Here is an 18,775-nt window from a genome sequence, read left to right as displayed (position 1 = left end):
AGCCCTATGTATTAGATCACGGCTTTAACTTTCAAAAGGGGCCTGAGCGATCTAAATACCCAAATCCCAGTAAAAGTAAAATGGGTACTGGGAACATAACTCCTTCCCACTTATTTGTAAATCTTAGTCTATAAATATTACTAGGTGTCATTAAAGATTTTGGGGAAGAAAAAAAAAAAAAAAAGTTGTAGAACATCAAGTGTCCTAATGTTCTAAGTAGTATAGTTTGCAAGTTTGAGAAGTATTAGTAACATTTGTTTGGCAAGAATCAAAATATTTCTTGGCTTTTTAATGGAACTGCAAGCAAGTTAATCTATGGTCTCAAATGTTGTTCTTCATGCACACATGGTTCATAATTAAGGTCCTACTTCATTCACAATATTGCAGAAGTTGCAGATTCTGCACTATTAGGCTTCCACAGCAATTTTTGTTTTAAATTGGCTTACTTGGCATAGTCCAGAATGTTGCATACATTTTGAGGTTTCCACCATACACTTTCCCCCCCAGTAATACATTAAATAATCTTGGAGAGTTTTGGGCAGGGATGTAACCAGGGTGCAAAGCCTGGGGGCAGGGGAGAGGGATGAGAGAAAAAACAGTACGGGTTAGAGCCCTGCAGCGGGCACGATATTGCCATCGTTACTCACTGCTACTGGCGTCAGCACTGCCTTCAGAGTTGGGCAGCAAGAGAGTGGCAACTGCTGACCAGGCCCCCAGCTCTGAAGGCAGCGCTGCCACCAGCAGCAGCACAGAAATAAGGGTGGCAATACCATGCCTGCTACAAAGCTCTAACCCCTACCGTTCCCCCCCCCCGGTCATTTTTATGCTCCTCCTCCTGACTTTGAACCATGGGTGTCTGTCCCACTCTGGTTACAGCCTTCTAATTGCACCAAACTGTCTGGTTATCAAAAAAAAAGTGTACAGGCATAACAGAATAGTTGAGTGTTTACATTGTTCCAGCAAATTTTTCTTAAACAAATAGTTCTGCTGTGGCTTTTCCAAATTACCACAATTAATAAAGGTCCATTATTACTTTTCCATGTCTTTTTCAAATAATTGCAGCTGAGTTGCGAAGATCATCCCACAATTCAGATCACGTCTTACTCAATGAGTTAATCTGATATTTTACTAATGCTAACACAGAACACCACAAATTAAGGATGGATTATGAGTATTAACTCACTTTTCTTAGTGTATGCCACAAGCTATGAATTAAACAAAATTTACATTAATCAGTACGAGACCCGTTTCCATTAAGTAAATACATAAGCAGACTTTTAAAAAGCAATCAGTGGTATAAGCCTTGCAAGCAAGCTCTTGGATCAAATTTAATATAGCACAAATATCATTTTTAGTTAAGCTGTTAATTAGAACTGGTCTCCCTGCCAAATTCAAAACTCAAGAATCAAATCTTTAAATGAAAATTATAATTGATAACCTGTCCCACATCCCTCCAAGGATCGTTAGCTTGTTATGGTGGAGGGGCTTGTGTGTTCCAAAGAACCCCAGGACTATGTTGTCTGGAGCCTCGTGCTCCTGGTAGGGTCATTCCTAGGGGAATAAGTCTGGGGGGAGGTTCCAGACTAAAAATAATCCACCTCAAGACCCTCATGAAAGCCCCAAAATGATCATATGAACCTCGCCTAGACTAGGGATCCTATCCCTGGGGGTAGTATCAGGTGAGCATCTAGTGGTCGGGGATCCCATGTAACCTGGCCAGGCCCAGTCCGAAAAGACAACGTGGACCTGTCTCATGGGCTCACCACCCACAAGGCAAAGGGTAAGGGTCAGGTGCAGTGTCAGAAAGGCAGCAAGAGGGACAGACCACGACAGACTGGCCCTCCACAACGAAAACTGGCTCTGGGCACGTAGAATGTCACTTCGCTGGCAGGAAAGCAGCCAGAGTTCGTGGAAGAGGTGGAAGGGTACCAACTAGATATAGTTGGCCACACCTCCCCACATAGCCTTAGCTCAGGAAACAAACTTCTTGATCAAGGGTGCTCTCTTTCCTACTCAGAAATGGCCCTACGTGAGAGGCCCCGGGTGGGTGTGAGGATACTCACAAGTCCCCAGCTGAGTGCTGTGCAGTTGGAGTTTTTCCTGGTTGAAAAAAGGGTTGCCTCAATGAGACCTTGGGCCTCAGAGAAGAAAACCCTGTTTGCGCCTATATGCCTAAGGAGCAGTTCAGAATACTCTGCCTTTCTAAAAATGGTAGAAATCGATGCTCAACCGAGTGCCACCTACTGACTCTATAGTTTTACTGGGGGACTTCAATGCTCACGTAGGGAACGATAGAGATACGTGGAGGAGAGTGATTGGGAGGAACAGCCTCCCTGATCTGGAGGTGAGAGGTGATTTAGTGGACTTCTGTGCTACTCCTGGATTTGAACACAAGGTTGCTCATAAATGTACTCGATACCAGAGCACCTTGGGCCAAAGATCGATGATTGACTTTAGAGTCATCTCGCTGGACCCAAGGCCATTTGTTCTGTACACTGGATGAAGAGGGGGACAGAGCTGGCAACCGATCACCACTTGGTGGTGAGTTGTATCTAACGCACGGGACGCTGACCGCATAGACATGGGAGGCCCAAACTGGAAGAAAGTGGACTGCTCTCTAGGTGAGGGGGAGTAGTTGCCCTTAGTGGATCAGTTCAAGTATCCAGAGGTCTTGTTCACAAGTGATGGCAAGCAGGAGCGAGAGATTAACCAGCAGACTGGTGTGGCGGTGGCAGTGATGCAGGCCCTGTACCGACCCATGGTGGTGAAGTGGGAGTTGAGTTTTCATACGGAGCTCTGCATTTACTGGTCGTTCTACGTCCCCATCCTCACCTATGATCATGAACTTTGGGTAATGACTGAAAGGACGAGATCACAGGTACAAGTGACAAATGAGGTTTCTCTGCAGGGTGGCTGGGATTACCCTCCAAGACAATGGTCCCAAATGCTGTGCCATGGCGCCCGCCGGGGCATTTATGTGTGCCTGCCTACTGACAAGGGAGCGCTTCCGCCGGACAACCCACCGCCGAGGAGCGCGGCCGCTGGACAACCAGCCGTCAAAATGCCGCCAAGCAGCAACATCAAGAAGCGTCGCCGCCGAAATGCTGCTGCTTCTCAGCGGCATTTCGGCAACGCCGCTTCTCAGCAGCATTTCGGCGGCTGGTCATCCGGCGCCTGCCACACTCTTCTGGGAACATGAATATGTTATTGCAACAGAAAGGTTGAGGACCACTGCTCCAAGATATGGTGAGGAGCTCGGCTATTCGGGAGGGCCTCAGAGTAGAGTCGTTACTCCTCCAGATCAAGAGGAGCCAGTTGAGGTGGTTCAGGCACCTGATAAGGAGGCCCCCTGGGAGGCTTCCATTGGAACTATACTGGGCATGTCCCACTGGGTGGAAGCCCCAAGGCTAGCCCAGGAAACACTAGAGGGATTATATTTCCCAGCTGGCCTGGGAACGCTGGGGAATCCGCCAGAAGAAGCTGGAACCTGTTGCGGAGGGAAAGGAAGAGATCTGGGCCTCCCTACTCTCCATGCTGCCACCGCAACCTTCACCAGGAAAAGCAGCATAAAGGAAAAAAGAATAAGAACCTGTCCCACACTAATCTCAGTTTAAAATATCGCCACAGGAAAAAGCAGAGAAGATATTATTGGCTAAATTACATAGATAATTTCTGCTCCATTTCAGATCTGTCAATTCTCTTTAAAGTTCTGTAATTTTGTGAAACAGTGAATACGCTTGTGCTTTGCAACTGAGAGATATGAAATCACAAATAAAACCCTTCAGCCATTTAAAATGGATATCAACTTAAATAATATCAGTGTAAAGTATTTAGTGTTATCAATTAACACCCAAGATTAGTACAACTAAGATATCTGCACCCATTTTTAAGTCTGATTATGTAATGCATTTGATGACAGTGATTCTAGTCAGTCAAACCATTCCCATTTGTGTGTTTCTTTCCCACAGCAATAGAGGTGGGAAAATTTTTATTTTTATTTTTTAAAACTAGCAAAGTGATTGTAAAACCACAAGGTCTGGCCAGGGAACATGGGGGCATACACAATATCTAAATCGTCACTCTTCAAAAGTTGACTAGATTTCACATTTGCAGGGATGCTTTAACAAACACTTGTCTGCAGTTTTAAAATACAAAGACAAACTACTACAACACCTTGGGCAGGCTTTAAGGCTCAAGGTTAGAGATAACCAAATGAAAAAAAAAAAAGCCCTATGAATAATTTATGTTTTTGAGATTCAGGTGCCTCAGTCTGGAGTGACTATTTCCAATGGTATTGGTTGGGTAAAATCAATATGTAGTTTCTTAATCAAAAATTTGTAAAAGAAAATGTGATTGGAAAATAAAGAAACATTTTTGAGCTCGATTTCACATTATGTGATCAGTAGATCAGGACGTAACTGGTGTAGCTCCAAGCTGACAGGCATGAATAGAATCACCCAAATGAGGACCATCACAAAAGCTAGGATGTGAACTAGGTCCACTGTTTTAAGTGTTTATTTCAGAAAGGAAGTTACCCTTCCAAGTCAAAGCTGTCATTCTGAAGTGAACGACTTAAAATAACAAAATGATGGACTGGGAGTCAGGTTCCTGAGTGGAGGTTAATTTTGCAACCAAGAAGCCTACTATTGTTTATTACATAAAACACAATAAAGAGTATAGGACTTTTGCCCACTTCTATAATCCCAAGGCTGCAGATTTTTTATTAAAGAAAAGAAGAGGCCATGGCTAACAGCAATGAGTACAAATTCTCCCTAAACATGGTACTGGTTATTCAACTGTGCATCCATTTAGCAACCATGGGTGAGTTTTCTCTTAAATTTTTTTCCAGCTTCTGGTGTTCCATATATTTAGCCTCTCCTGCATAAAAGACAGCTAGTGTCTTTAAGAGGCTGGATTTTGTAGCTTTTACTCCTTTTTCCTAAGGCTGTTTTGAGAGGAGGCAGGGAGGGCACTCACCTATGTCTAAAAAGGACAGACCCCAACTAATATAACCATCAGAAACTCATAACTAATCACTTTGGGGGTGGGGGTGGAGAGGAAGAGAAGAGGTACAGAAATTGAGGAAGGAAAAGTATGGGAACCACAGAACATCCTACTTAATTTTAACGAGGTTAAAAGAGGAACCTCAACTTCAAAGGGGGGGGGGGGGAAAAAAACTAAAAAACCTCACCCACTTGAGTTTCAGCAGAACTTCATCTTCGATTTTAGAGTGTCTAGCCTTTAGGAATGTTAAAGTAACCTTACAAACCCATGCAGCATTAGCTTCCTGAATCTGCATAAAGTTTCAAGTATCTGCTGCTGCTTATAATTCCACTCTCCCGATGTGGATAAAATCAAAGGACTCCAGGTTACATTGCTGCTATTCAAAAGTCTACTGACAATAATAAAATTGTAAATATGCCACATCCATGCTGCTGCATGGAAAAGTTTAAAAGAAGGGAGCCCTAGTGTCACTGATGGAAAGGACTAGCCTGAAAATAAATAAGGATGCAGGGGGCTTAGAATGGATGAGAACCATCCTGGCCCATCTTCCCAGAGCCCCCTACCTGTGAAGTGAGGTACAGCTTCCGCAAGACTCGGGGTAAGGAGGCAAAAGAAGATCAAACTGAAAGAAAAAACAGAAAGCTCCTTCCTCCTGGCTACTAGAAACCGCAACAAGCACATGTCAGCAGCTGAGGGAAGGCAGAGCGGGAGAAATGAGCTTCTCACTAGGTTGTTGCCTTCTCCCATCATCTCCAGTTGTTTCATACTTAACTCAAAAGATTTAGACTTCCAGTAGTAAACAAACTGTCCATTTTTTTTTTCTAGCCACACTTAAAAGTGTTTCCATCTACTGCTCTAAATAAGCAGTTCATAGAACCCTGTTCCATGAAAATTCCAGCAGTTTTTCTCCTTGTAGCCAAGTAGTATTCTACTGTACTGTTAAACTATTTCAGAGTTGTATCTTCACAACAACTAGTGTAGGTATGTGCCATGGAACATTTTCAGGAATTAAAAAGTATTTGGTTTAACTAACATATGTCCTCCATATCTAGCTATAGGGGTTTGGGATTTGAGCACTATGGTGATAAACCTACATTTTCTGTGGGATGGCATCTATCTTGCCAAGTGGTTGGATAGCACTTCCTGAGATTTAAAAAAAGATAATTTTGTTCAGCACCGTGGAGGAAGAAAGTAACTGAGAATTAAGTCCTACACTACCACTTTAAATCACAGTGTTTGCAGAGGGAAAGAACAGGAAAAGTGCCTTGTAAGGAATCCTTCGGTGCACAATCACACAATAAACACAAATGATGCACTTGGAATCTGTCGATCTCATTTAACAGAAACACTCAAGAACACTTTCTGGATGCTAGACCACAAGCTTCTGCCCCCCTTTTTTTTTGGCTGCTTCCCCATGGTCTAACAACTGACTAATCAACTTGTCATTCAGAAGCATTAACAGAAAGCAGATTTAAAGGGTAGAGAAGCGTGTCCTGCAGAACCCTCTATCATCCCAGTTTATTACGCCTTTTTCCACCCCATGTTAGCTCAACTCTTCTTTCAGGTCTGGACATTGCTGCCTTGAAAAAACATTAAACTTTAATCCCAAGTCAGATAGTTCTCCAAATGACTAGACTTGACTATTTCTTCCCAATAAATTTGCCCCCCCCCCCCCATGTCTTCTGTGTAAAGTAAAACATTTTGATGCTACTGTGTGGCTTCATGGACTCAGAAAGAGAAGCATGATGTTACTTCCGAAACAACACCTAGTTCACACAGAGTGAAATAAGTTGCAAAGAATGAGATCCAGGTCATTGTTTATATGACAGAAATTTAAAATGGAAGTGAGGGCCTTGTCAAGTGAGATGTAGGAAAAGCAATCACTTTAGAAGACACCCAAACTAATTTCTAACTTTTGAGGTTGGCAGCAAAGTCAGATATGCTAGGAAAGGTTAAACAAAGTTGTTTTTCTGTTATTTGTATGCAAGTTGAGATGAAGTCCTGAGGAATTTTTGGAATTTTTTGGCATAAAAAGCAGGAATGCCACTTAGATGTTGAAGCAAGCTATTAAAAACAGCTGAAAGTTATTAAGATCTATATACCAGGATTGCCAGTCATCCTTTTGCAGCTGCAACATAGTATCCTTCACCTCAAACAGAGAAGCTTCCACAGCACTGAGCATATGCAACAGTAATTCTTAAGCCGCTCTTACAAAAAGACATGTCTATAGAAGACATACAGCAATAGAACTCTGCTAGCTAAAACTGTGTTCATTAAACAGTTGCCAAGCAGTTCTTCCAAAACAATACTGAAGTTTTCAAACACAACTGTTAGAAGCAATATTACAATTGTGTTATGTCCCGTATTGACATTTTTTAAAATTACACCTCTACCTCGATACAACGCTGTCCTCGGGAGCCAAAAAAAAATCTTACCGCATTATAGGTGAAACCGCGTTATATCGAACTTGCTTTGATCTGCCGGATTGCGCAGCCCCCCACCCCCATTGTTTTACTGCGTTATATCAGAATTCGTGTTATATCGGGTCACGTTAAATCGGGGTAGAGGTGTATTAGCAAAAATATTAGAGAAACCCCCCTCAGGAACTCTATTGTACTCTGAGCATAGCTACAACATTAATGTAAGGCCACAATAGGGTTGTAACCTAATTTATAGTCACACCTGTCTGTTTGTAGCCATGTTTGAAAACTATCATAAAAGGCTACTGTCAACAGTGCTGCAGAGATTGTGTTAAGAGCATCTGTCACTAATGGTGAACGGAAAAGCCAAAATTGTGCTGCTACTGTTTTTATGTACAAATAGGAACTTGGTACTACTTTTAGAAATGTGTACAGTACATCTTTAAAGTGTTTAATCACTATTTTACAGAAAGTGCTTAGGGGGTTCAACTACTAAGCACAGCTTGATTACTGGGAGTACACGGTTGGAGTCAAGTTCATAAATGATGCTCCTGAACTGTTGGCAGGATTCTTAAGTACTGCCATGGTTACTTGGGGGGGGGGGGGGGGGGGGTCTGAAAAATTCTATTCACTAGTAAAATAAAGAACTCATCTCTCATTTTCTTCTGCTCTTCAAGAATAGCTAACATTGTACCTCTAAACCTTTAAGAGTATTAGACTCTTAGTAATTATTTCTCGGATATCTGAAAAATTTGAACTTTTACTAAGGGGAGGGAAAAGAGTAGTCTCTGTAAGAGGGCATAGAAAATATTTTTACTACAGAACAATTTTCGATCTACCATTTTCTTTGAAACACAAAAGCCTCTCCAAAAATTGAGTAAACTGAGGATGACCTGCAAATAAATGAAAAATTGGGCTAGCACCCTTTTGTTTGCTTACTTCTTTGGCATGCTTAATTAAGGCAGCCTAAAAAGAAGAAAAGAAAACATTAGCAACTGAAGTCTCTCTCGCTTTCTTTTTTTAAATAAGATACAAGACTCAAAGCTAGACAATTATTGAAATGACAACTTCACAAGTATCAAGACAGTGAAAGCTAAGCTACAGGTGAGGAAGGTTTCTTTTTTAGTTTAAGTGTTGAAAAAAAACCCCTTTTTGTTAACACTGCCAATGACTGCATATTGTCAAGAAATTCTGCAGAAAGTTTTAACCACTCCCCTTCAGTTAAAAAGATGAGGGACAAGGCACCACAATACACATGCTTCAAGACATACCAGAAAACCAGTCCTGGCATTCCTGATGTTAAGGTATAAACTCTAGCAAAAAGGAGGGGCAGGAGGAAGCATACTTCCCTCTTTTCTGAAGAAATTTTAAATCACCTCCAAGTTAAACAATGAGAAGTTTCTTGTTACCAGAGTACAGCTTTTTATTTCTTGTACCATTAATACTGAGATGCATAGCAAGTGTATCCAAGAGCCATAGGGCCCTGTTTTTCTTCGTTTTCCTTTAAAAAAAAAAATCACTTGCTGAATTTAAGTATACATATATTTATATGTATAGCATGTTAAAGGACCACTGACAGCTTTGATGAGGTATCTATTTAGTTTCCATCTTACTCTCTGTGGTTTGTACTGATGCATACATTTCCACATGTGATTATCTCTTGGGGTAGTCACTTTGATTTAGTAATGAGTACTAAAGGGGAAGGTGGCATGAGGAAAAGGCATTAATCCTTTTCCATACTCATGTTAGAGTGAAAGATATTTCTGTTTCTTCCATTAAAAGGGCTGGATTTTGATTGATTTAGAAGAGGTGAGGGAACCCAAATTAATCTGAAATCAGTATTTAGTAAGGCAAAATGCCCCAAAATTACAGCCCCCAGCCCTTGCAAGAAGAAACGTGACCTTTTCATTTGAAAAAGGACAGATGATTATGACGAATTGGTGTGCACATAACTTTAGCAATTGATTGTAGACCAAGACGTTGACTGAACACACAAGAGCTGGAGACTTGCAACCACAATGAAGAAATATCAAATAGCAACCTTAGAATTAAGTTGTAAAAGTCTCTTCACACTGGCCAACATACTTAATAAAGGCTCAGGCAGAAATCCAGATTAGTGGGGAAAATAATTTTATTCTAACTTCAGAGTTTTAAAAAATATTTATAATTTTGCCATGCTAGATTTCATGCTACATAAAATCAACATGATCAGAAGAAACACTACATCTGCCTCAGTGTTCATGTTATTTCACATTAAGAAGCCTACGTAATCTTAGAAACTCTGAACTGTAAAAAGAGTTACATTTCTAACTGGATGCATTATTAACCATTTATACAGCTAGATCAGGAATACTTTATGAACTCCGAAGTACTCAACGGTTACCCAAAAATATTTGCTATGACACTTCAGAATAACTAAAGACATTAATATTTTACAATGGCTATGAAATGCATTCCATAATACTTTAACCAGCTTCCTGCTGGCCTAGTACAAGTTACTTCCATTGTCATAGACAAAATTAACATTCAGTTTCAGGTCTACTGTTACCAAGACCAATAGAGGCTAGAAGTACTCTAGGGAGGTTTGCCCTGTGTGGGTCAAGAATGCTTCTGATTGAGTAGCAGTAGAATAGGCAGGTTCCTAGAAAAGGACTGCACTGTGCTGTACTATCCTGTCCTCTAATCAGGCAGGGTGAAGAGAAGAAGAAGAGGCCTGATGATAATAAAAGGTGCTTTAAAATGCAACAAGACTAAAGAGTCCCCTGCAGAAAGTGTTCCTGATCTCAAGAGAAATTCACTTAAAAAAAAAATAGATAGCCTTATTAAAATTGAAGGTCATACTTTCATAGAGAGGCTCTCAAGAAGGGCTTTAACTACTTCAACGCAAGCCATCATGATTTTGTTAAAAATCTGGTTATCATTTTTCTTATATTAAAAAGTGTCATGCTGTCTTTAACATGTTCTGCTGTTCTTCTGTTTAAACAGATGCAACTCTTTTGGTTAATCTCTGGCAGTGATCGCCATTTCACAGCAAATTCAGCCCACACAGAACTGATCAATAACACTACAGACACAAGACTAGACTGCATCCATTTAATAACCACAAGGAAATATATCATTCAGCAAAATTCTATATATTACAGGGGTCTAATTTTTTTAAAAAGCTTTGTTGTTACAGAAAACTAGCCACCCAGCTATGGGGGGGGGGGGGGGAATGAAAATGTGATCAGATAAAACCAGTTGTCAAATCAAAATTATAAGAATACTAAGTAATTTTACTTTTTCACACAACACTACATAAGCAAAGAGGAATAAGAAAAAAAAAAGCAATATAGAACAGGTTATAAAACTAAAAAAAATGAAAATCAGTTTCAAGACCCAGGATCAGTGGATCACAGTAGCTCTGAGAGATGGATAGTTTCAAATAAATACAATTGTATTAACAATTTCCAAACACTGGTTGCTACCATGAAAAATGCTTCTACAAGCCTAAACAATTCTTGGACCACTTTATTTCATGTAACTAAAAATAGTAAATTTAAAACTGGACTTTTGTATCTAAAAGTTATAAAACAGAACCATGTATTAGGTAGCTAAGAAAAAGTTAGGTTTTGCAAAATATCTAGATAGTGATTTGAAGCTTACCTCATTCTCTTAGTACTGTGCATATACACAAATGCACAGCTCCCTCTCCATATAGCACGTTAGTGCTTTCAGAATAGTAACTATTTTTAAACACGCTAATGGACGCGGAAGCTCACCACTGAGTACCCCAAAATAAGATCTGATCTAAATGAAGTTAGAGATGTGACTTGGTTATATTTTCCTGACCATTTTAAACATGAGACCACTCAATTAAATTACAGTATTAGTCTAAATGATTAGCTTTAAATTTACTCCATCAACTCTGCAGTGGACTAATTTAAAACTAATGTTAAGTTTACAGACGGCATACATTAGAAGTGCTGAACTGTGGTATTTTAAGATGAACACAATAGCTGCTATCACCACAGTTGTCATCTACAACCACCTTATCACTTCAAACAATTAATTACTGTCAATGAGAAACTATATTCCAAGTCAAATATCCTCAAAAAGGGAAAGCTAATCGAAGTTTGTAAATCTTAGCTAACCCCACAAGTTCTGGCCCCACAATGATACCTTTAAACTGACCAAATTAAGTTTACTTACCCGAAGAACAAGAGATCAGAAAGACAGCGAACGCCAACTTGGTAGCAGCTCCCATTTTCGAAATACAGTTAGAACATATAGGTGGTGTTTCTACTGTCTTGTTTCCTGGTTCTTCCAAATAGAAAAATCCCACCTTTAAATTTAACCGTTATAAAGCAATCTAAGCCAACATATTTGGAGTTTAGAGTGTTCATAAAACAAAATCAGACTTATTTAGATATTGACGACCCCTCCAGCTCCTTCTAGTGAGATCCCCGATACAGGGGTGTATATGTTTGGAGAAGCATTTCAAAATACACGTGTCATTTGGCTTCTGTACAAACGGTGGAAAAATGCAATTCAGGAGGAAAAAAATACGCTAAAAATCCATAAAAAGTCAACAGCGGAAACCGTCTTTTAGGAAAAGAACCGAGTCTCAGAGCACAGTTCAGCTTTTTTCCCACGTCAAGCTCTGTAAAGTATCCCTCGTCGTGTTGGACCGGGCAAGTTGTACTGAAATTAGTAAACAATATATTTTCGGCCTCACTCCCGTTATACATGTAGTGTTTGAGCAAGTAGTTCCATCTCCGTTTCAAAACTCAAAAACAAGTAAGCCACTGATAGAGAGAATAGTAAACTTGTCAGTTTCTTTATAAAATTGTCTAAAGTAAGTTACCAGCCACACGTGGTCAACATTAACGTTTACTTTAATAATGCTGGGAGATGTAGAGTGACCAGAAGGACGGGGAGAGAAACAACAGCTTTATAACAAACAAGCCTTTACAGTTCCACAAAGGTAAATCTCTGGGCTTCCCTTCAGTCAAAGAAAGCCGCACGTTTCCCCTTCTCTCCCCCCCACCACCCTTCCACTTTCACGATCCTCTCCTTGTCCGTTCAACACAGGCTGTACATTTCAGACATTCTTGCCTCTACACAGAATTTCAAACTCCTTTAAGAATTCCCTCCAAGAGACTATATTTGGTGTTTAAACAGTGAAGAGTGACTGGAAAAAAAAATGCAGTCTCCAGCCGCTGGGGAGGAGGGTGATCTGGGGAGGAGGGCTCGTGGCAAGTCTCTTCTTCCTTGATTGCTGTACTTCTAGGAGAATTCCGCTTCTATGGAGGTGGAGAGGGTATCAATATTATATACACATGATTGGATGTGGCCAGTATCTCCGTGTTTACCGGGCTGGTGACAGCTTTCTTTCTCCTGTGAGCTGGACTTGTGGCTCTTTTCTTTGATGCACACCCCTCTCCCAACTCCTCACGGATACATTTTTCTCCCTGCCCCCAACGTGGTTAGAAGAGAGAAACCTGGACAATCTTCCACTCAGTCCAACTTTTGCTTTCTTAGGAAGAAAAACTCCCCAATGGGTAGGGGTTGAAAGCCTGGTGAACTCTTACTGCGTTCTCCTTGTGCCTCCCACACCACGTACCAGGCAAGCCCCGGGCAGAGGGTTGGAAAGGGGGGAGGGGAATCCCCTCTTCTCCCCCTCCCCTAGCTCTGTCCCCGGCTCACTCCTTGCTCTGAGGAAACTGCTGCAGGCTCTGACCCTTTCGTCTCCCGGGCGGCGCGACGCACACCAACTTTGCCCCCCCCAGGAGCGGAGTTTAGGGGTCGGCGACAGTGAAAGGCCAAGCCCGTAGCTTTTCTCTAGGCGACGACGGACGAAGGAGCCGGCTTTATTGTCCCCAGCGTCCGGCTGGCAGCCCCGAACGGTCCTTCGTACCGTACTGCTGTTGCTGCTCGCCTGTGGTAATTTCATATCTACCCATTCACTGTGTGGTGTGCAGAACGAACCCAAGATGGCGGCGCCCGGGCGATTGTTTTTGTTTCCTCTCCTGGCTCCCCTCCCCCCCTTCTCCCAATCACGGCGGCTTGTCGCGCGACTCGGTGCGTGCGCGAGTCGTCCCCAATTGACAGCCCTCGGAACCACTCAGGGCGGAGCACAAGACCTCGCCTTGTCGGCTGGGGCGGGGCTCTGGCGCCCCTATGCGCGAGGAGAAACGCTCCCGCGCCTCGTACCTGCGCGCGCCCCCTTGCTTGGTGAGTGAGTCCGCGCCTGTTCCTAACCGTCTCCCCTCACTACTTCATGCCCCTGGACTGCACGGGATGTTCTATTGGGTGCTGCACCCGTCACCCTGCCCCGCCCCGACTTTACTTGTTCCCCATCCCCGCTTAGATTATCTCCCTTCTCCTCCCGTTTTGCCGTTTCAAGTGCAGTCAGAGGAAAGAATCAGAAGATTCGGGTTGGAAGGGACCTCAGGAGGTCATCTAGTCCAACCCCCTGCTCAAAGCAGGACCAGCCCAACTAAATTATTACTTCCCTCCTCTCCCTTATCTCGATTGTCAACTTGTCTGGTGTCAGATCTCTGCCCAGACTCTTCAGCCTTGGTGTGCTGTCCCAGGGATCCTGAGGTTACCCCACCTTTGAATTTTTATTTTTAATAGTTTGGGCAGATAATAATGCTTATTTTTAAGCTTTTTAAAATCCATTTCAATGTTTGCAGTTGCAGATTATGGGATGGGGGGGTCAGACAATAGGTTTTTAATTACAGTAGATGTTGAGATACAAAAAGTTAACATTTGTAGCCGTTAAAACACAAGTTGTCAATGTCCCGTCAAAATATACAATGTAAATAGCCTTAAAATCAAACTCTAATAAATTCTCAAGCAGCATTCTTCTTACTTTGATGTTTGACCCTCTGTAAATTTCTATTATTATCCATGGATATATTTTCTTTAGAGGGGGTTGCATGTGTATGGTGAAATTGATGTTTCCCGACATTTACCAGTAAAAATCTAATCCTAAACCTGGCCATCTGGGTTTTACCAGTGCCATTTTTGGTTTGAGAGTGGGGAGGGAAGGAGCAGAGGAAAAGGGGAGCAGGGGAGCTTGGTTTTCTCCTTTCTCTCCCCCCCCCCCCCTTATTTTTGTTTTGTTTTGTTTTATTCTTTTTAATTCATTTTAGTTTTTCCTCTCATCAAAAAAGGCCATAGCAGGCCTCAACCCTTTTCCTTGGAGGCCTTACTCCTGGGCAGTTGTAAGGAACAATAATCTGTCCCCAGTCACCCACCTACTGTCCCCACCATGTCTTACCTTGCCAAGATCCCTAGAAAGCTGCTAGAGCCACAGAATCAAAATCCTGATATTGACTTAAAAATCATGGATTTTTAGAAAATAATAAATGTTATTTTTATTCTTCTTGAGCCTTTTAGGGTTCATGTTTTCAAGCTTTCTCTGCAATCACAGAGCTAGAAACTTTCTATTTTTAAAATAAATGCTCACGTCACATTCCAATAATTACATGACTCCAAGAACTGAGGGTTCAAGGAAAACAGAAAATATATCAAAACTTGGAATAAAATCGTGAGAGTTAGTAACACTAAATTATCTACAGTGGTTGCCACCAAATCCTTCACCAGCATGAAGGATCCTGCTTCTCAGAGTAGGGCATATGCCCAAGTGGCTGCAGAATCTTCAGCAGCCGCTGTCTCCCATTCCACTAGCAGGGCCCGAACTTTACTGGGGGTATGTCTTAACTGAAGAAAAAAAGGGGTGTGTTCTTAACTTGGGTTAGCTAACTTTGTTTAAGTACCAGTCAAGACACAGCAACTTGACTTTTAACTCAGGTTAGCAGCATCAGTTAAATTCTGTAAGGGAACTTGTGTCAAACTCAAGCTGCTGACCCAAGTTAAAAAATCAAGTTGCTTTCTTTTCACTGCTGTTTTAACACAAGATAGCTAACTTGAGTTAGCTAATCCAAATTAAGAACACACCTTTTTTGCAATGAAGATATACTCTGTGAAGCCTGGCTGCCTTGCCCCTTGTGGATGTGTGCAGGTGGCTATTGTCACAGCGGCCTCCAACATGTGTGGTACTGGCAAGTCTCTGTAATTCCTACTATCAAGTGATGCAACCCAAGAGGTGGCAGCAATGGGGATCCCAGTGGATAGTATTTATGTCTCCACTGATGCCAAGCTGGTCCTCACAACTTGTCTATGCTGCTTCTCCAATTCAGCCTTCCTGGTTCTCCTCTGTACCCTCGGGAAACTGTTGACTCTAACCACTCGTTTTCCTTTTGGCTTGAAGGACCCAGGCCTTCACCAGTTATTATTATTATTTGTATTGTGATGGGGCCTAGATGCCCCAGTCACAGACCAGGACCCCATTGTGCTAGGCACAAACACAGAACAAAAAGACAGCTCTTGCCCCTAGGAGCTTGCAATCTAAGGGCTTGTCTTCACTACGGGGATAAGTCAACCTAAGTTATGCTACTCCAGCTACGTGAATAATGTAGCTGGAGTCGACGTAGCTTAGGTCAACTTACCCCAGTGTCTTCACTGCGCTGCATTGATAGGAGACACTCTCCAGTCAACTTCCCTTACTCTTCTCGGAGAGCTGGAGAGTGCTCTGTCATCAATTTAGCGGGTCTTCACTAGACCCACTAAATCGATCCCTGCTGTATCAATTGCAGCAGCATCAATCTCCCTGTAGTGAAGACCAGCCCACAGTATAAGATAAGAGGCAACAGGTGGCAGACAGATAGGGAGAACAAAGAGAGTATCACCAGTATTCTCCTCCTAATGCTAGGTATCCATCTGGCTGATGACAACTGTGAAATAGTTCTCTGAGATGCCCTTCCAGAGGACCCTGTACAGAGTCCACTACTCCTGAGTCCAACGTGTACATAAGCAACAAGGACAAGCTGGAGATCCTTTTCACTCTGGCCAAACTCTGAGAAAACACCCATCTAATGCCTTGTAATGAGTCCCTAAGTATCCACAGGCTGGCTGTGGAGTTGTGCCTGTGTTCTGGGATGTCTTCAGTCCAGCTCTCCTGATAGTGTAGAACAGGGGTAGGCAACCTGCGGCACGCAAGCTGATTTTCAGTGGCACTCACACTGCCCGGGTCCTGGCCACCGGTCTGGGGGGCTCTGCATTTTAATTTAATTTTAAATGAAGCTTCTTAAACATTTTAAAAACCTTATTTACTGTACATACAACAATAGTTTAGTTATATGTTATAGACTTATAGAAAGAGACCTTCTAAAAACATTAAAATGTATTACCGGCACGCAAAACCTTAAATTAGACTAAATAATTTAATTATTTAATTAGACTAGAATAAATGAAGACTCAGCACACCACTTCTGAAAGGTTGCCGACCCCTGGTGTAGAACAAGGCTCTGGGCCACTTGAGCAGCAAGGTTTGAAAGAACATGATGATTAAGGGGTACCCCTTCACTTACAGAAGTGGTATCTCCAGGTCAGAATTGAGTAACAGTGTCCATCAATCTGCAGGAAAAGTTAACTAACACTGCCTGAGTTGTAACCATTTTGTGGATAAACAGGATTTAAATTGACAGAGCTGGCAAACCATCACCATTACTTAAATTAACAAGGGCACAAGCACACAAATTAAAAAAAAAATTATTTATTTGTACTGTGGTATCTCCTAGGGACCCCAAATAAGGACCGGTATCCCATAGTGCTCAACACTGTATAAACACTTATTAAAGAGACATTCCCTGCCCCAAAGAGCTCACATGATGACATTTTGTTTGGAGGCCCTCAAAAGTAAAACTGAATATGAGATCGTGCAACTCTGGAAATATCAGGACATGTGGCAACACCTTGTATGCTGCTTTTTATTCAAGGACTTCAGAATGATTTGCAAACATTAATTAATTAAGTCTTGCAACACCCCTATTTAATCTGTAGTTTTTATCGTCTCCTAGAACACAATATTCAAACGCAACTTGTTCTGCAGGTTGTATTTTCACCTGGCTCAGCTTCTTCAAAATATTAATCACATTGCCACATGAGCTGAAAATTATAGCAGAGAGAGATCGATATCACCTTATTTTAAAGATTGTTTTTGTTTATTTTTAGGCAAATTATAGCCCATTTTTAGGAATAAAAATGGGCTTTTTACTAATGTTTTTAAATTGTTTTTCTTGAATTATATGGAAACATGGCCTCTTCTAAGGATATGCTCACAATAAGTGTGGGAGATTATTTGGGATCCTCAAACAGACGTCAGCACTGCAGAAATAATAATTAGGTATTTTCTATATACTGTATAAAAATGTATTTCAAATGTTTGCTTCAGTGCGGTTATTTTATTACCCTAAAACCAGAAGACTTCAGATTTTAGAAAGCTGCAAATAGATTGTTAATATCTTCAACAAATTTTTATTGACAGTATTCAGTAGATTTTTGTTTAGACCAACATTTTTGCCAACAATTTCAAATATAAAAAAGATCAATATATCCTGATTAAACATTATTGTATTTATAATTTATACAATGCCATTTCTGTGCATGTCGTATTACAAACTTAAAAGAAGATTGTGTTCCTGCTTTATGGGGTTTACAATCCTAAAGTCTGATTCATCATTGGTCTAAGGCTTATTTGCACAGTCATAAGGCCCCACCTAGTGAATATTACTAACTCATGAGCTGCTCAATCAGGGCAATCTTGGGCAGTCATGGGGCTTATCAGGGCAGGATCAAGCATAGTTGGAGCCTCCCTATGCCCTTTTTATTCCCCAGCTATGCAAGAGACATAGGGGCCATGGTGACTGGTACAGATTAGAATGGATATCATTGCCTGGAGCTAATTTAGCCCCCTAACACAACCATAATCAAGTGAACGCAAACTGCCTCCCCTCTGATAGTGTGTCAGCATGGGAACCAGGCCAGGGATTAATTTGATCCTAGGTCCCAGTCCTGCAAAGGACTCTTGCATCCCTTTGTGGAATCCCGGAAGGGGGGAAAGTGGATGGTGATATGGCTGGAGGGCTGTACCACAAAGATACCTAGAGGACGGAGCCGTAACGGATCTGCAGGTGGAGAGCCACCACTAGCCAAGGGCGCACCCATTGGTACTAAGCTAATTCCCAAAACGCCCACCAGGAGCCACCAGTGTGGTGAGTGACCCCGTGACAGAGCTGCTTTACACTCCCTTTTTGCACTGATTTAACTAAATCAGTAGAAGAAGTTATTTATTTAAATGGGAGCAATCCCCTAGTGTGGATGCAGTTATACCAGCATGAAGGCATTTATATCACATACCTTGTTTTGTAAAGTTTCCAAAACAAACTATATCAATCCTGGGCGGGTGCAAGGATGTTTCGTGCCCTAGGCGAAATTTCCACCTTGTGCCCCCCCCCCCC

General features: G+C 41.8%; 1 protein-coding gene across 1 annotated transcript in view; it reads right to left on the bottom strand.

Annotated features, from left to right (window-relative positions):
- ACVR2A (activin A receptor type 2A) overlaps positions 1-12,638 on the bottom strand; it is a 111,399-nt gene extending 98,761 nt beyond the window's left edge. The window contains exon 1 of the mRNA XM_024217075.3: positions 11,616-12,638. Coding sequence (XP_024072843.1) covers positions 11,616-11,670 — 55 coding nt within the window. The 5' untranslated portion in view covers positions 11,671-12,638. The remainder of the gene's footprint in view (positions 1-11,615) is intronic.
- Positions 12,639-18,775: the final 6,137 nt, after the last annotated feature.

Source organism: Terrapene carolina, unplaced genomic scaffold (genome assembly GCF_002925995.2).
Source record: "Terrapene carolina triunguis isolate 2854851 unplaced genomic scaffold, T_m_triunguis-2.0 Scaffold62, whole genome shotgun sequence".
NCBI lineage: Eukaryota > Metazoa > Chordata > Testudines > Emydidae > Terrapene > Terrapene triunguis.
Note: the sequence above shows the minus strand (reverse complement) of the source record. Positions and strands in the feature narration are given on the sequence as shown.